We start from the raw sequence: 20,017 nt of genomic DNA on the forward strand, positions 1-20,017 counted from the left end.
GTAAAAAGAGATACCTACTTTGAACCAGCGTATATGTGCTTTCAATATGCGATTGGGATGGAAAATGACCACAGTCCCTGAAATATTTAGGGAGATCCTCTATTGGAACTCCTTGATAGTATTCTCTCTTGGCAAACATGACTTCATAAACTTAAGAAAAAAAGATGGGAAAAAAAGGAGAGAGAAATATTTTCTTTAGTGAATAACCAAAGTAAAAATCACTTCAAATCTCACCTAGTGGCTGCAAAACTTTTAAATCCCCTCCCCACCCTACAAAAAAGTCCTCCTGATTTAGGAGGGGAAAAAATAACCCCAAGATATAGCCCCATGAGTGAGTGGGATAATCTTCTCATTCTTTAACCTCTATATCTTTCTTTCTGTCTGTCCATCATAACTATAGTACACTTCCTTCTCATATGACCGATTGAAAACTTTCTTGCTCTTTCCAGGTGTTACCTCTTCCAGGAAGCCTTGCCTGATTTCTCATCCTTCCCATCCCTTAGTTTAAAGTAATTTCTCCTTCCATTAATTTTCTTAGAGCAGTTCTTTGTGTAATGGCTCCTTACTAAATACATATTTACAATTTATAATTTACATAGACTAATATCCAAGACAACATTAAATTTTCAAGAAGCATTAATTCAAACATTCAGTGACTATTACTTATTAGTCATTGTGCTAAACACTAGGTAAATAAAGACAAAAATGGAACCATCTTTGGTTTCAAAGAGTTTATATCTACAACACCTTCTATTTCCCTCCTCTCTCCCCCAATAAAATATGATATCCTAAAGGATATTTGCTGTTCTTTTGTCTAACACAGTGCCTTGCAGGTAGGAATCATTAATTAATGATAATCAACTGAAATAAGAATTTGCATCAGTCAAAGCTCACTCTTTTGCTTTTTTTAATCACCCTTTTATTGGACACTGCCCACCCTCACTAAGCTAAAAAGCAGTCATTTCCCCCCCAGAATACAAAGGTAGTATCTGTCCCTTCCTTATTATGCATGAATAAGAAGTATGGAAAGAACTGAATCTTCTTTTAATATGAATACCTCTTTTATTTTTTTTTAGCTGAACACCTCAAATTTCTAAACATGAAAATTATTTAGGGGATCACTGCCAAAATATCTCTAAAGAATCTGTGCCAACTAATTCTCCCCTTCAGTAAGAAGAGCACTCCAGGTCAGTAGTTGGTTCACAAACTAATTCGTGCAACTAAATATAATCACTAGTTTTCAACCATAATGGCAGTTATTCTATATTAATTGGACTGACTTGTTGACAGGTTACGTGGGACGTTTCTATAAAATGTTTTTTAAATAAGTAAAGATTTTTCTAAAATGCTGGCATCCAAAAAGATACAAATTACAAAATGTATTCATAAATAGATTCACATGATTGCATTTCAACAACCAACATTTTACATCTCATGTGCCTATTAATTTTCTATTTTCAAATAAGCTGAGAGTACCACTTGTCATTTTCATGTTTGAGGATATTAAATGTGTAATGGCAGGACTGTTGGATTGTAGTCTGAGGATTTGGCTGTGAATCCTAACTTTGCCATGTGCAGGCTATGAGACTTTGGATAAGTCATACAGATTGCTTGGCCTAAGTTTTCAAAAGGAGGTTGCTGTAATTGATACTTAAGGTGCATGCTATAATTAAATCCCATTATGCTAAAAGACCACTTTTTTTTTCCTATTATCAGTTTGTTTATTGAGGAACTGGAAGAATGGAAGGAGACATAATGGTTCTCAAAGGATCATATGACTAATTGGTAGATGAACCTAGACGTAATCCAAAAGAAAAGCAGTCTCAGAAAGTTGAGAGCAAGAAGTCTCTAATTTTAAAAAAATGCTTGTTTTCTTGCTCAGGAGAGCACATTTTCTTTTCTTTTTTCCCTTTCTTTCTTTCTTTCTTTTCTTTTCTTTTTTTCTTTTTTTTTTCCCTGAGGTAATTGGAGTTAAGTGACTTGCCCAGAATCATACAGCTAGGAAGTGTTAAGTGTCTGAGGCCATCTTTGAATTCAGGCCCTCCTGACTTCAGGGCTGGTGCTCTATCCATTGCCCCACCTAGCTGTCCCAGAAGGGCACATTTTCAACCTAAATGATCATCACTTTGCTGTTAAAAGTTTTGGTTGGCAGAGTGCAGAATAAGTTGTAGAGAATTAGACCATGCATTGGTATGTGAAGATATACCACTCAGCTGGTAATTCTGGGAGAAACTATCTCAAAATTACTCAATTTGTTTTGTTTTGTTTTGTTTTAATCATTAGAAGTGATCAAATCAAGTAAAATAACAGTCAATTCCATGGACTTACCGAGAAAAAATTGGTTGAAATTTTTTGTTTCTTTAACCAAATAATTTGCAAATATTGAAAAAAAAATGCTGTCATCCTAGAATATTATGTCAGACAGTTAAATTAAACTGAATCAAGAGTATTATGAGATAAGGACTCCTATGATTGACAGGGAGGCAGCTAAGTGGCTCCATAATGCATAGAGTCCTACATCTGGAGTCAAGAAAACTCATCTTCCTGAGCTCAAATTTAGCCTCAGACACTTACGAGATGTATGATCCTGAACAAGTACCTTAACCCTGTTAGCTTCAGTTTCCTCATTAGTAAAATAAGTTAGAGAAGGAACTAGAAAATTACTTCCAAGAAAACTCCAAAGGGATTCATGAAGACTCAAACATGACTGAAAAATAAATGAACAACAACAATATGATTGACAGAATCTTTGCCATAGATATATTATTATATAATATGTAATATATAATGTATATATACTTATGTGTGTACATAAATCCTTTGTGTGTATATATTTAACTAAGCAATTTAACTAAGCATGTGATTTCACCTATATTCATTCATGCCATGTGAAAACAGCATACTAATAATACCTATGTATATTGTAGTTTGGAATATAAATATAAAATTAAAGAGTAAAGGCTACACTGAACCTCATAGATTCAAGCTAGCATTTTGTCTATTCTCCTTTTACTTAAAGTTTTACCCAGTCTAAGTGGGAAGCATCCCTTGATGCCCTTCCTTGGTATTGGGCTCATTAGGTCTCCTTTTCTTCTTTCTCCCCTTTTCACATAATTAACTTCAAGGTTATCCCAAAATTCTATCTCAGAAAGGTTCTTTTTAACTTTAAGGAAACAAGAGGGCATCTTTTATAGTCTTTTCTTTCCAGAGGCACTTCTTTGCAAAAGTAGTAACCTCAACTTCCTTCCTCTTTGTGCCTATTCATTTTTCATTGGTTCTGTCATCTCTTTTTTCTAAGAAATCTTGCAGTTAAAGATTCTCTACTGAAAGATGATTATTACAGGCATTGAGTCCAAATATTATGTTTTATATGAAAGATCCTTTTACTAAATTACTACGAGAATGCTGTTCTTGGTACATATATATTCAGAGTATATAGACAATAAAAGATGATAATAAAATTTTATCAGTATAAACAGTTACTCAAATGTCTCCCATTAGGCACTACTATCACAGAAATAACTAATCAAGATTATGCATTGTTTCTAGCTTAAATTATAATACTAGGTTACCTGTACCAGAACTTTATAAAGCCCTGAAATTTGTTTGGGGATATTTATCTTGGACATATATATTTCACATATAATTTCCCATAGAATTAAATGAAATTTAGATTAAAATTCTTAATGAAAAGAACCTTTTGGTCTAGGGAAGAACAACAAGACATATTTGTTGATTGGGTAGCATATCTATTCAATTATTCTTCTCTCTCTCCTATTTAGAAACCTCGAGTAATTGGGCAATCCTGGGCCAGATAGATTTTTTTTTCATAAAAATTTCTTTATCAAGATCAGAATTTAAATTAGTTACTTTGGCTTATAAGACTAAAGCCTTTCTTCCATTTGTCTCATAACAATTACATGATCAAACCACAACTCCTAAAAGAAAGCAAATTTTTTCTGTATCAGTTTACAAAAGAAAAAATTTCCTCTTGCCATTTCCTACATTTGCAGTCATAACATACCTTTTCTCCCATGCTGATTTCTCAGAATAATCCCTAGTACTACAATGCCAAATGTTTAGCAAAGTTTAAAAAGACTATTTTTAGAACTTTCTTCAAATAAGATATGTTTGTATATGTATAATGGGTATATATGTGTGTGTAATCATCTTTGTATATACATATACAGGCATGTAAGTATGTATATATATATGCTCATAGATGTATATACATGTGTATATATACCTCTTTAACACAGGACATTTCTGCTGCTAAAAGGAATGAGGGAGACAGAAATTATGCAAGGAAAAGTAAAAAGATCATCATGAGAAGAAATAGAGCCTTTCAAATAAAATGGTAAGAAAAGACAAACTGTTCTGAGGCCTAGGATATATTGAAATATAAATATATTAAAAAGACCTGTTTGAGGGTAAAGCAAATAAATACTGATGTGACAATAACTGTAGGTAATTATTCTTCATCAATTCATCTAATGACTTTTAGAATTTTAAAGGTTATAACTGAGAAATTATAAATCAAATAACTAGAGATTATTGTTAAAGTGTAGGAGGGAATGGTGAATTACTTCAGTATCTTTACTAAGAAAAGTTCCTGGACAAGTCCATGAGCTCATGAAAAGTCAGACATGAATGACTGACTAAACCACAAAAATAAGAAAATGATATATGGACTGTTGAGGTTGTATCTGATAGAAAGCTTTTTTGAATTTCACATTTTAAGTTAGAGATGGGTCACTGCTAATGAGGAAGCCTTGATCTGAAGTATTAGAAGACTAAAGAGCAGAAAGGAGAAAGGCAAGAGCCAAAGACAGAAGTTCAGGATACAATGAGAAAAGCTGCCTAATGAAGAAAACAGAATATCGCTAATAGGAGCTCAGCTGACAGGAAGGCTTTATAGCTATTTTGCTGAGAGCATCCTGATTAGAAGAGAGGCAATGTATTTCTGCGAACTGATTCTTTCTGGCATATATAGATTATCTGAACATAATGCTCTCTTGTACTATATAAAGCCTGAGAAAGCAATGGCAATGGGAGAAGGTGACAACAAAAGCAGAAAACATCTAGATCTGGAAGATATCTTAGAGGCTCTATAGTTCTAAACCACTCATTTTACCGATGAGGAAACTGAGACTGAGAGATGTTAAGTAATATTTACTCAAGGTCATACAAATCATAAGCATAGACTCCTTCTCTGAATCCAATCACTGTTTTGCCTTTTGCTGCCTCCCATAAGTTTTTTTTAATAAATTTGTAAAATATAATATTAAAAACCCTAAATAACTATGCAGCAAAAAAAAAAAATTAAGCTCTCAGAATTTTCACATTCCTGTTTAGCAATTTAACAGGTCTTTTCCCATGAGCAAAAAAGGTGTGAGGACTTCTACAAAGCTAGAAGGCAATACTTTTCTATTTCCAACTAATCTAATTTAATGACACCTACTTCAGATTATTTTTTCCCTCTTTGGTTCCCTTAAGCACACAACTCTATTATTTATCTCAAGAAATACAGAAAATACAGATATTATGTAAATAAAAACAAAAGTCTGTGTGCTATTAGAAACTTTAAGGTGTGACCTAGGGAACTTGGTTTCAGAATAGAATTCCAACAGTGATATGTAATATTTATAAAGAAGAATAGTCAGTTTACAATTCCTTGGAAAATTATTTACCTTTTGGTTCTAAAAATTATGTAAAATAATTGAGGTACATATAACTGCTATGTTTAAAATAAATACAAATTACAATAAATGATGAAACCTATCTCAGAAGCAGAAGACTAGGTTTGGAAATTGTTATATACACCCTCTGAAGAGTTAGCTATGTAATCTGACTTGGGTTAATTGACTTTGTTAAAAAGAGAATTCACTATGGAGCTTGGAGAGTATGGAAAAGGAAATGACATGGAGGAAACAGTAGTCATTGCAAAATGACTGTTATATTAAAAATAAGACGCCAAGAATATTTTTTTAAAAATGAATGCAAGTTATTACTCACATTTTTTTCTGTCTAGCCATTCTTCTAGCTCTGAAAAATTTAAAATTACTCTTGTATACCGAAGACCAGCTCGGCGCTGAATACGGTCAACCATTCTGCGGTATGCATTTACAACAGCTCTAAAAGATGGTCCGTGGTCTTTAGCCTAATACATATGGAAAAAAAAATTAGCATTGCTACCATATATAGTTACAAAAATTTTTAACTTCCTTTCTCCTCTTCCATTCCATTTCCTATGTTACTTATATACTGAGTTCTCACTTGACAAGAAAAAGGTTTCTATTATCTTTTGAGAAATTAATTCTAAAGATCAGACAGAAATTCCCAGGTTCTGGTGTTTCAATACAATGTTGAATGTCTTTAGGCTAATATCCCAGCTAACACTAAGTGGAGGAATGGTAATATGCTTAGCTAATTGAGAAAGTTCTTTTGACTATTTGAGCAAAGTTCATATGTCATTATAAAAATGATTTATTACAAATGTTCCTATCAAAGATATGCTTTATTTCCCTCAAATGATACTTCCTTGTTATTTGTAACATACTAGATGCTATAACCACAAAAATAGATTGTAGTTTTGTTTTTTATTTTGTTCGTGGAAGTCTTAATTACACAAATATCCAAAATAAAAAAAATGGAGGGAGCTGGGAAAAAAAAAAAAAACAACAATAAATTTCACTTTTACATGTGGAAGAAAAAAAATATTGAAAATAAGGAAAGTAAAAATAACATTTACTTATATAACATCAATGCTAGAAGGTAGCTTAAAATTTGTGTAGTCCAAATTCATCATCTTACAGGTAGAGAAAACAAAAACCAAAGAGGTTAAATGAATTCCTCAATATAATGACAAATGATAGAGTTTGTAAGAAATTATAAAGAGTAATATGTTTATGGAAGGAAAATGGATAATTTTTAAAACTATTATTCAAAAGTCTGTGATGTGGGAATAGAAAGAGAGAAAGCAAATACTGGGGGTGATTCTTCCCTGTGAATATGATAGAAAGATAAGAATTAAATAGGATCAAAAGGATGGGACAATGTATATAGTTGGACAAATGTAAGAAATAATTCATTTTGGACCCCAACTCTATTCCAATCAGTATTAATCAATTTGATAGAATCATATCAAAATTCTGTATATAAGGATCCAGAGTTATGAGCTGCAGAATTTTAATACTTAATGCTGACAGGAAATTGAGTGGAATCCTTCTACTCTTGTTTTTCCTTGTCATGGTTAACAAGTCTAGAATAGCGGAGGTGACTCAACTACATGGAAAGTCATCCAAAATATATTTGTACTTGAGGATCAAGAGATCCTTGTCCAATAGGAGTAAATGACCATCTTATTATCACTTAGGTCACTGACTGTAATAACTTGTACCATTTTCCTCTTGCCTAAGCTAAGGAGAAGCCTATCTTGTATGGAAATATTCCTTATTTTATTCAACTTATGACATATTATTTTGCTTATTTTAAGCTTATATGTCACATGTCAGTCAATGAAATTACTCCGTATTTGGTATAGCTATCTTGGAATGACTGAATATCTAGCCCTATAAAATAAAAATAGGACCCTGGAAGGAAGTGGCACTTCAGATCCCAAGGAAGATCTGAAATCCACTTCATTAGAGGGGACCATCAGATCCTTTATAAAATGCCAGTGATTCAGAACTCTACTCTAGTCTCTTTTATTATAGGTGGGATAATTTTAATTCCTATAATTCCTAAAGAAGTGAAAACTATTAAGGAAAAAAATTAAAGTCATAGTAAAAGTGAAGGACTGGGGAGCAAAGGGGGATAGAATTGAGGGATAAGATATTTCAATTGAAGATAAAAAAACATATGTTTAAAAGGAATGAGACTGATACAGAGTTAAAAGGTCAAGAAATAACCATACGGTATCCCAAAAATTTTATTACAATTTTAAGCTTTAACAACTTTAGGATACATACTAAAATTACTTAAATTTTTAAAATAGAATTCTTATTAGACTTCAACATAACTACTGTTTGTATATCACTCTTAAGTAATTTTTGAACTTTGTGAAAATTTTCAACATCTGCTACTCAGTGACTGAAAGGATTGCATTTATAATACAATAGTTTTAATCATCTAAATAGCAAGGTTTTGATGCATACATGTGAGTTTTAACATGATTCCACAAGAAAAAGTGTGATGGAGATAGATAGGTTAAGCAAGAGAGCCTCTTCTATTGCTGATCACCAGGGTGGAGAAACTATGATCCAGAAAATGTTATACATGTAACAATAAGATAATAATAGGACACTCTATCTTGTTAAAATTAAAATTTTAAATGTATAAGTAAAAATTCGCAAAGCTAAGCATAAAATACTTTAACCAACTAAACTTTCAAATTTTATAGGTTTATAACATTTATATTTATGAAGATATTAAAGCTTAACATTTGCCAAATTCTGAGAGAGATGGATGGAGGGAGAGGGAAAGAGAGAAGGAGAGAGGAAGGGAAGGAGGGGAAGAGAGAAAGAGAGAGAGAGGAAGAGAGAGAGAAAGAGAAAGAGAGAGAGAGAGAGAGAGGAAGAAGGAGAAGGAAAAAGAGAGAAAAAGGAGGGAAGGAGGAAGATGCATATCGATGTATGAAGCACTGGGAATACAAAAGAGGCAAAAGAATAAAAGAATTCTTGATGTCAAGGAGCCTACAATTTAATATGAGAGATGACATGCAAACAAATATGTACAAAGCAAACTATATACAAGATAAATAGGAAATAATTAACAGAAGAAAGACATTACAATTAACAGGGGTAAGAGCAGGATTCCTGTAAAAGATGAGACATTATTTGAGACTGAAAGAACAGATTGACCCAAAGAGATACTAAAGAAGGGAAAGGGACCTGTATGTGCCAAAATGTTTGTGGCAGCCCTGTTTGTAGTGGCTAGAAACTGGAAATTGAATGGATGCCCATCAATTGGAGAATGGCTGGGTAAATTGTGGTATATGAATGTCATGGAATATTATTGTTCTGTAAGAAATGACCAGCAAGATGAAAATAGAGAGGCTTGGAGAGATTTACATGAACTGATGCTAAGTGAAATGAGCAGAACCAGGAGATCATTATACACTTCGACAACAATATTGTATGAGGATGTATTCTGATGGAAGTGGATTTCTTTGACAAAGAGACCTAACTCAGTTTCAATTGATAAATGATGGACAGAAGCAGCTACACCCAAAGAAAGAACACTGGGAAACGAATGTGAACTATTTGCATTTTTGTTTTTCTTCCCGGATTATTTTTACCTTCTGAATCCACTCTCTGCACTTAGTAGGTTTTTAATAAATTGTGTTACATGGAGTTGAATTTATTGTAGAAGGAACAATGACTTTTATTATTGTACACAGATTCTAAATCCCAAGAGGATCTCATTAAAAGGAGAAGGCAATACAATCACTTTCAGTAAAATAGATCTAGGGGCCATATCCAAATGTATCTCAAGATGTGCCTCAAAAATTGTGAAAATAGATTGAATAAATAATTTCCTGGGCACTGTACTTTGCATATATTAAGGGCTTAGCAAATATTTATTCACTGACCAATAAATTTAGTAAAAGCTAAGTAATGTTTATAGCTTTTGCCTTAGTCATCCCACCATTGAGCATGTACCAGAAGGAAAATAAAGACAAAGAAAAAGATTCTATACATAACTAAAGATACACAACAAAACTTTTTGTGCTACACAAAAAACCAAAAATCTGAAAACAAAGTAGATGCCCTATAACTAAATAATGACTAAATAAATTGTGGGAGATAAAATATTTTTATTCTGTGGGAAATGGTGAATACAAAGAATTCAGACAAAAATAGGAAACTTATATGAAATGGCAGAGTCAAGTAAGCATAGCCAGGAGAACAATATACATAAAACCTCTAATAATGCAAATGAAACCACTCAAAAGCAACTGATCTCAAATTAATTCAATAAACAAATTCAGTTCCAGAAAATGGAGCATGAACTACACATACACGCTTTTTATTGGGAAGTAAGGGATTAGGGATATGATATTAAAAATGTTCATAATATTCATTGATTTTCTTAGCTATTTTTCTTTGTTAAAAGGAAAGTTTCAAAGTATGGCCTCAAAGAAGAGGTATGAAGCGACAATTTGCTCTATTCTTTGGCACAAATAAGAGATCCACAATTGTGAGACATTACATATGTCTTCAGACTTTTTCCATATTTTGATCAGTTTTGGTAATGTTTCTCTCTTCCTCTTTTTCATTTGTTTTCCTTTTCAAAATATTTTCATTATATGGGATAGGTTTCTGGGACAAGGAGAAGGAAGAATTGGGATACTAAGATAAACCTAGGCAATGTAAAATATGTGTGTGTGTGTGTGTGTGTGTGTGTGTATGTATATGTATATGTATATGTATATACATATATATATTCCTCAAGATTTATTTTTAAAAATTAAAAAATAAAGGAGAAAATTCAATAAGCTGAGGAATGATATATAAAAATCAAAAGACATCAATAAATACTTTCAAGTAGTATTTCATAACATAACGACTTAAGAAATCAATTGGGATCATAGATGTAGAGATATAAAGGATCTTAGATATAATATAGACCAAACTCCTCTAGCTCATCTCTTCAAAACACTTAAAAGTGAACATTATCAATAAGAAATAATAAGGATGAAACAAACCGATACTGATAGTGAAATGGAGTTATTACATGTTTACCCCAAAGTTATTACATGTTTACCCGAAATTTTTGCTAAGCAATTATCACTCAATCCTATCTTATCATTCCTTTACCCAAAAAAAGCAAAAGATATTTCCTGGGGAATCCTAAAAATTTTATAGTTTGTTGAGAAATCTTAAAACTTGAGGGTCTGCAGCCACAAACTGAAGAAGAAATAGGCAGAGGGCAAGATAAGTAATAACAGAGTAAGTATCCCCATGGAGGGATTGCTATTATATTGACAATTATCCCATGATCTGGTGCACAGCCTCTGGAGTGAAAGGTCCATCATAAATTCCCTCAGCTGCTTATCAAATAGCCTCTATCCTGGGAATGTGCTTTTACTACTCTTATAGTCCTTGACCCCTTGGCAAATTTCAAGAGTAGGCCAGCTCAGTGCAGCAGAACAACCCTAATCATCCACAGAACTGCCAGGAGGAATCGTGATACTAGCAGAGGAATAAAGAAAGCATAGATGATGATCCAAGGAAAACACCCTAGCAGCCTCTTTCAATCTCTCCATCTCTTAAAGTTAGCTTCTTTTTCATGTTGAATATACTATTAATTCTTTCTATCTAATAGACTTCCCTACTATTATCTTAAATTTTTCCCCAAAGGACAATACAACTCTTACATCAGCTTTCTCTTCTCATTCATACCCACTGATTTTAATCTGGTTCTCTATTTCATCTCCTCTATAGAAATGTACAGAATGAATTTCTGTGGCATCCAATTTGTAGAAAAGTGTGTGTGTGTGTGTGTGTGTGTGTGTGTGTGTGTGTGTGTGTGTGTGAAAGAGAGAGAGAAAGAGAGAGGGGGGGGTGGTATTTTATGAATCCTTAGATATGTGTGATGATGTCCTGCAATTAACAGGGTATTTGAAGTTTTCGAATCTTATCTCAATTTCAGACAATGTAAGTTTGGGCAAGCTACAGACTCTCTCAGCCTTAAATTCATTACCTGCAAAATGAAAATAATAGATTGTTCCAAGAAAAGCATTTTCCAAAGTTCTAATTACTATATAAATGTATAGAAATTATATATTTATATGCCATAGAAATGTAAAGTACTACTGCTCTATCCAAAAGGTCTTACAGTGATATAAATATAATGTTAAATGAAGTACTTAAAAGTCTCTAATAAAGTATAAAGTCAGTGTGCTTTAATGGAAAGAGTCCTCCAACTGCTGCTCACTCTCATCAGGAAGATCGGGGATATAATTATCAAAGCATTGAACCTGACACCAGAAAAATGAGTTCAATTCTGCCTCAGACATTTTCTAGTTGTAGAACCCCTATGCAAGTCACTTATAACCTCTATCACACTCAGCTTCCTCATCTATCAAATTATAATAACAGCACCAACATCAACCTCATAGGGTAATTTTGAGATTCAAATGAAATTGTTTTATATAAATGCTGTTATTATAAAGTTTGATATTGCTTTAAGCAATGCATTGAACCTTTGCTCATTGGTGAAAAATAATAGAATTGGACTAGATCTCTGATACATTTAACTCCTAAATCTACTGTTAAGATACTACAGACTTTTAGTAATTATTGTTTCCTGAGTTTGGAACTGTTGCTGGGCTGCTCTCCCTAAGAGAAAGAATTTCTTTTGAAATTCTTTAGAAGGTTCAAAGGAATATTTCTTAAGAGCTAGGTATAAGTGGCAGATAATAGCCACAGTAGCTCTTAAGCAATTAGGGCAAAGCAAGGGTCTAAGTGCCTTTCATGGAAGTCATAAGAGCTAAGGGTGACAACTTATTTTTTAAAATTCAAGTAAAGAAAGCCCTTAGAGGTTAAAAATAAGCCAACAAGTAAATGGCAGTCACTAGATTCTAATGGTGTATTTCAAGATTACTCAATTTAAAAAAAAATCTGCGCCATATCCAATTTCAATTCAATGGATAGATGAAGTTATTTCATATTTAAAAGGAAAGGATAGCAATTAAAAGATGAATTAGATACAAATCAATGCATGGTTTTCATTTTAATACATCATTAGGTGCATACCTGGTATGAAGAGGTCTAGCTATTGTAGATGTCCTTCTCTGAAAGTAGAAACATAAGTAGCCAGACCCATTCATACCATACATAAAAATGAAGACTATTCAAATTGAGAAAGGAGATAATAACAATTAGAAGGATCAGGAAACCATTTCATGGGAAAGGTAGTATGCAAGGTGAGATTTGAAGGGATCTAAGGATTCTAAGATGTATTGGTCAACCAAGAGTATATTCCAGGTATAGATAACAATCCAAACAAAGGCACAAAATGTTAAGTTCAAAGTAAAACAAGTTTGGTTGAAATGAACAATACATTAAGAAGAAATATATGCTTGAAGTGCCTATCAGTCAATTAGCAAGCATTTATTAAGTGCTACTGTGTGCTAGTTACACTGTACTAGGTGCTGAGAATACTAACACAAAGAAAAAAACAATTTTTACTCTCAGGCAATGATTCTCTCAGAGTTTATAAAACACTGTATCTTTAAGAGACAAATGGGATGTTGTAGGAAAAGCCAGTTATTGCTAGTAGTTTTTCTAGGAATAGTTGAAAAATATCTCACTCTGAGGTGCTTGTCCCTATGGAATCAGAGAAAAACTGTGTGTTTTTTTTACTTCTGATCTATACGAATCTATGAGATAAGCTACAGAGAGGAACTATTAAAAGTGTTAGCTTGAGAAAGCTGAAAAGATGCTTCTTGTCAATGCTGGAGAGAAGCTATCAAAGACAGTAAGAGGAGATAGAGAGATATTTTCTGATGAAGTTGTTTTCACCTTTATCTTGTGAAGCTTTTTGATAAAAGTAAAAAAGGAAACTTACTTGGTATCTTGAAAGAAAATGAATAGTTTGAGATGATATTTTCATAAGTGAAAAGAAGTCATGGTTTTATACTGAGGATTTGAAGTATCTCTGGGTTGTTTTTTTTCCCACAGTATAAATCTTGTAAATGTGTCTATTTATTAATTTAATTATTAATAAGTCATATATGCAGTAAATATTTCAGTTAAATTTGTTTTTTAAATTTAATTTTCAGTAAATAAACATTGGTTTAATTATAAAGATTAAATGATTTCCTGTATAGAAAAAAATAGTAATTAGCATTGGGAAATGAAGCTTCCCCATGTACAAAGTGTGTGCTAAGCACTGGGAATAGAAATATTAAAAATAAAATCATCTTTACCTTTAAGGAACTTATCATAATAGAAAAAAAAATTCTACACAAGCAAATGTGATACAAAGGAGAAAAAAGTTTTAAGTACAAAGAAAAGATCCAGACAAAGTACTGTGAGAAGGCTGAGAAAGATCTTTGCTAGTGTGATTAAATGGCAGCTTAAAATGTTTGAGCAGGGGCAGACAGCTTAATTCCCCAAAGGCTACTCCACCAAAAAGCTAAAGATTATAATAAACTGAACAATGATCAAGAAATTAAATTAGAAACTACAATGACTCTGTGGACTTCACAACTACACAGAAATTCCTCCAAAGTCCACAAACATCAGCACATGGTAACATCACAACCTTGCTGCTGCTTCACAACATTACCATAGACACCAATATTCTTACCAAAGTTACACATCCAAAGGGGATTAAAGTGGAAAGCTTCCCCAAGAAATCCCAAAATGAGTCAAAAATCAGAAAAGGAAACTTTGGAATTGAGGAAAACAATAGAAAGAAGGAGGCTGAAAACTTTGCCTCACTTAAATCTAATTCACACTCAGGACATCACCCCATGATACCATTGGTCTTTTATGAAAACTTCTTAGTGAAAGGGCAGTCTAAGACTGAGATGTCTCATTCTCTATTCTGAGATACCACAAGGTATCCTGGAACCCAGCACTAAACTCAAAGATTCCCCGGACAGTGGAGGAGATAAGGAGTTTCATCCCAGGAAGCGCTACTAGACATTGGAACCTAGGTGATCCAGTTCAGTTCCCAGGAGGTACAAAAACACAGCGAGAGGTGGAGACTGGCCCTGTCACAAAGCATCAGTTCAGGAACAAAGGCTTAAAAAATGACTAAAACAAAGATCACTATAAAAATTATAATTGATTCTGAAATATAAAAATCTAACTGAAAAGAAAAACATATTTCCATAATTACAGGAAGCAAAACAAAAGGAAAGAAAATCAGATTTCTACAAGAATTTCATGCATATCTAGGAGAAATTAAATATGCAATTTAAAAATTAAATAGAAGAGGGAGAGCCAAAATGGCAAAGTAAAGTCTCTAACCAAAGTTTTAAATGGTAGAATCCACAAAACGATGAAATTAAACAATGTTCCAGCCCAAGAAACTTAGAAGGTCGGCAGGAAAGGATGGATCAGGATGGAAGTGGAGTATCATCCAGCACCAGCCACAAGCATAGCTCATGTCTCAGCAAACCAAGATAAGGCTTTGGAAGTCACTGAATCAGCAGAAGAAGTGACAGCTCTCAGCCCATAAATGATAAGGAGGTTTAACAACTGGCCAGAAAGAGATCACATGCCCATACTTGCACCTTTGACACAGTTCTGGGTAGTAGTCCCAGGGAGAGAAAGGGCACTTGCTTACCAGAATTTGTGGCCACAGTGGAGCAAGGACCTTCCTCATAGTTCCAGGGCAGAAAAGAGTGCCTATGATCACCTCCAGAACAGAACATAGTCCAGAAGATAGTAAACACAACTCTCCCTAGATGATAAAAACTTGGAAGAACTGAAAACTTACAGGTTTCAAGAAGTATCTTTGATAACAGATACACAAAACCTCTGAAGCTTGGAACAATGTATCATCCACCTTGGAAGCAGCACTCTTTCCTAACAAAGAGTAAAAAGTCAAGCAATAGGTTAAGAAATGAACAGATAACAGAAAAATATTCTGAACACAGAAAATTACTATAGGGATAAAAAAGATCAAAACACACACTCAGAAAATAGCAAAATCAAAGCTCCCACATCCAAAACCTATTATAAACAGATGAATGGGCCTCAGGTCATGGAAGAGCACAAAAAGAATTTTGAAAATTAAGTGAAAGAAGCGGAGGAAAAAATGAGATGATAAATCAAGAAAATCATGAAAAACAAGTCAACAATTTGGTGGAGAAAAAAAAAATACTGAAGAAAATAAGATTTTAAAGGAAGCACAAAAACCCAATAAGAAAAAAAATATATGATTAGATTATTTGCTGCCTAGGAAAGGGATGGAGGAAGGGAGAGGGAAAAAAATTGGAACATAAGGTTTCATAAGAGTAAATATTGAAAACTATGCATATGTTTTTGAAAATAAAAAGCTTTATTTTAAAAAAAAAGAAAGGAAAAAGAATATTAAAAAACAGAGTTGGGCAAATGGAAACAAAGGCACAAAAATTCACTGAAAAAAAAACTCTGAAAAATAGAATTGGCCAAGTAGAAAAGAAGTACCAAAACTCACTAAAAAAAAAAAAAAAGAATTGAGAAAATGGAAACTAATGACTTAACAAGAAATCAAGAAATAGTAAAATAAAACCAAAAGAATGAAAAAATAGAATACAAAGTAAAATAGCTCACTGGAAAACAACCAACCTGGAAGTCCAGAAGAAATAATTTTAAAACTATTTACTTAAAAGCCACCATCAAAAAAACAAGCTAGGTATCATCTTTCAAGAAATACCTTATTGGCAAACTAGCCAACCTGGAAATTAGATCCAGAAAAGACAATTTAAAAATTATTGGCCTGAAGACCATGACCAAAAAAAAAAAAGAGCCCAGATAGCATTCTACAAGAGATCATTAAGAAAAACTACCCAAGTATTCTAGATACAGAAGAAGAAATACTTATTGAAAGAATCAATCAATCACCTATGGAAAGAGATCCCACAAGGAAAACCTCAAGGAACATTACTGTTGTGAAACTCCAAAACTATAATCTCAAGGAAAAACTACTGCAAGCTCCCAGACAGAAACAATTCAAATATCAAAGAGCAACAGTCAGGATTACCCAGGATTTGGCAGCTTTTACGATAAAGAATCCAAGACCCTGGAATACCATATTCTGGAAAGCAAAGGACCTGGAATTACAGCCAAGAATTAACTATCCAGTGATGGTTCAGCATTATCTTTCAAAGAGGAGATGGAGCTTCAATGAAGTAAGAGACTTTCAATTATTTCTATTGAAAAAAAATAGAACTAAACAGAAATTTTAATCTACAAACACAGGATAAAAGAGAACCATAAAACGGTAAACAGGGGAAATATAGATAGATAGATAGATATTTAAAGATTAAACTATTTATATCCCTAGATAGGAAAACAATACCTGTAATTCTTGCAAACTATCTTCAAACAGAAGGGACATTCACATGGAGTGAGGGTATAATTGTAAATGGACTCTAATGTGATGACATCAAAGAAAAAGGCATTAAAGGTTGGAAAAAGTCTCTACTGGAAAAAGAGAAAAGAGGAGATATAATGAGACAATTAGATCACATCAAGAGAGTCAAAAAAATCTATTACAATGGGGGCAAAAAAAGGAGGGAATAAGCATTGTCTGAAGCTTTATTTCATCAGGTTTGACTCTAAGAGGGAATAATGTAATCATTCAATTGGGTATGGAAATTTATCTAATACTATAAAGAAGTAGGAGGAGAAACAGGAAAGAAAAGGAGAGGCAGTATAGAAAGGAGGGCAGAGAACCACTAGGGAAAAAGGTAAGAGAAGGGAGGAAAGATTGATAAAAGATAAGATAGTATGTGGGGTAGGTAAAAAATCACAAGACTAAGGACAGTTCGAAAGAGAGAACAAAAGTATATATAGGGGAGAAAATAGGATGGAGGGAAATACAGAGCTGGTTATCATAATTGTGGATGTGGATGTGATAAACTCTCCCATAAAATGAAAATGAATAGCAGAGAAGATTAAAAAACAGAATTCTACAATATGTTGTTTACAAGAAACACATGTGACACAGAGAGAGACATAAAAAGTAGATAAAAGGCTTAAACAGAATTTATTATGCTTTAGCTTAAAAAAAAAGCAGGGGTAGCAATTCTAATCTCAGATAAAGCAAAAGTAAAAATAAATCTTATTAAAAGAGATAAGGAATGGAAAGTACATCTCCATAAAAGGTACAGTAAATAATTAAGTAGTAACAATACTAAATGTGTATGCACTAAGTGACAGGCAAATTCCTAGAGATTTTAAGCTTACTTACAGGAAGAAATAAACAGCAAAACTACTCCAGTGGGGGACCTCAACCTTCCCCTCTCAGCATCAGACAAATCTAACCACAAAATAAACAAGAAAGAAACTAGGGAGCTTTATAGGATCCTAGAAAATCTAGATATGATAGACTTCTAGAGAAAATTGAGACCAAGCTGGTCTGAAAGACTCACCAGAAAGCTAGCCGAGCCCCAAGTGAAGGAAACAAGAGATTCATTCCATCTCTGTGCTGGTTGGAGGCAAAAGAAAGCAGAGGCAGAGGCTAAAGGACAGAACCTTTGGATTTGGCGATATTCGGAGGGAGCTCTTGGAACCAAGCAGAGAGATAGACCTCTAAACTAACTGGGCTATATTGGAGATAATAAAAGATCTGAACTTTTATCACCTGGCTGTGCTTTGAGAAGAAAAAGCTCACCACAGTAGATTGGCTAATAGGATGGAAAATAAAAATGACAAATGTTGGAGGGAATATGAGAAAAATGAGACATTAATGCATTGTTGCTGGAGTTATGAACTGATTCAACCATTGTGTAAAGCAATTTGGAACTATACCCAAAGGGCTCTAAAAACCACATATTCTCTTTGACCTAACAATATTCCTACTACATCTGCATCCCAAAAGAAATAAAAACAAAAAGAAAAAGGACCTATATGCACAAAAATATTTATAGCAGCTCTTCTTGAGGCAAAGAATTGGAAAATGAGGGAATGCCCATAAATTGGGGAATGACAATAAAATGCAGTACATGATTGTAATGAAATATTGTGTTAAAAGAAATGATAAGCAGAATGCTCTCAGGAGGATCTGTAAAGACTTCATAAGCTTATACAAAGTGAAATATATTGTGCACAAAGTAACAGTAATATTGTAAGATGATCATCTGTGAATAACTTAGCTGTTCTCAGCAATACAATGATCCAAGACAATTCTTTAGGACCTTTGATGAAAAATGGTATCCATAGTTAAATAAAGAACTTGACTGAATACAAATTGAAGCATATTTTTTTTCAAATTTTATTTTTCTTAATTTAAAAAAATTGATGTTTTGTTTTACAACATGATTATTATGGAAATATTTTACATGACCTGTATTGGTCATATATAACCTATATTGAATTCCTTGCATTCTTAATAGGGTGGTGGGTCAGGGTAAAGAGGGAGGAAGGAAGAAAATTTGGAACTCAAATTTGTGTGTGTGTGTGTGTGTGTGTGTGTGTGTGTGTGTTTAATTATTTATTTATTTTAATAAACATTGCTTTATGAATCATGCTGGGAAAGAAAAATCAGAACAAAAAGAAAAAATCATGGGAGAGAAAAAAAACACAAAATAAAAAAGAAGTGAATATAGCATGTGTTAATTTACATTCAATCTCCATTCTTCTTTTTCTGGTTGCAGATGGCATTTTCTATACAAAGTCTATTGGGATTGTTTTAGATTACTGAACCACTGAGAAGAATCAAGTCTTTCATAGTTGATCATTGCATATTATTGCATATTCTTGCTTCATTGTGTACAATGTATTCCTGGTTCTGCTTATTTTGCTCAGCATCAGTTCATGTAAATCTTTCCAGGCCTTTCTAAAATCATCCTGCTCATCATTTTTTTACAGAACAATAATATTCCATAACATTCATATACCACAACTTATTCAGCCATTCTCCAATTATTGGGTATCCACTCCTTTTCCATTTCTTTACTACCACAAAAAGAGCTGCTACAAACATTTTTGTACATGTGCTTTCTTTTCCCTTCTCTGGGATACAGACAAAACAGAAAATCTGCTACCAAGAACAACTAGCCTAAAAGCCAAGTAGAGAGATAATTTAAGAATAATTAGATTCCCAAAAGCAATAATCAAATTAAATCCAGAAAATTCAACTTTAATAAATCATAAATAAAATTGTCTACATTTATTAGAGCTAGAGAGCAAAGATAGAAACTATCCACCAATTACCTCCTCAAAGAAACCTCAAAAGCAAAATTCCGGGGGTTATCATAGCCAAAATCCTTATTTTCAAATAAAAATACTGTCAGCATACAGATAAAAAGCAATTTGAGTACCAAAGAACTACAATTGAGATAGCAAAA

General features: G+C 33.1%; 1 protein-coding gene across 1 annotated transcript in view; it reads right to left on the minus strand.

Annotated features, from left to right (window-relative positions):
- Positions 1-20,017, minus strand: part of IQCM (IQ motif containing M) — a 371,357-nt gene that overhangs the window by 247,747 nt on the left and 103,593 nt on the right. The window contains exons 5-6 of the mRNA XM_051964483.1: positions 6,016-6,160; positions 19-150 (exon numbers count right to left, since the gene is read on the minus strand). Of these exons, the coding sequence (XP_051820443.1) occupies positions 19-150; positions 6,016-6,160 (277 nt within the window). The remainder of the gene's footprint in view (positions 1-18; positions 151-6,015; positions 6,161-20,017) is intronic.

This window comes from Antechinus flavipes, chromosome 6 (genome assembly GCF_016432865.1).
Source record: "Antechinus flavipes isolate AdamAnt ecotype Samford, QLD, Australia chromosome 6, AdamAnt_v2, whole genome shotgun sequence".
Lineage (NCBI taxonomy): Eukaryota > Metazoa > Chordata > Mammalia > Dasyuromorphia > Dasyuridae > Antechinus > Antechinus flavipes.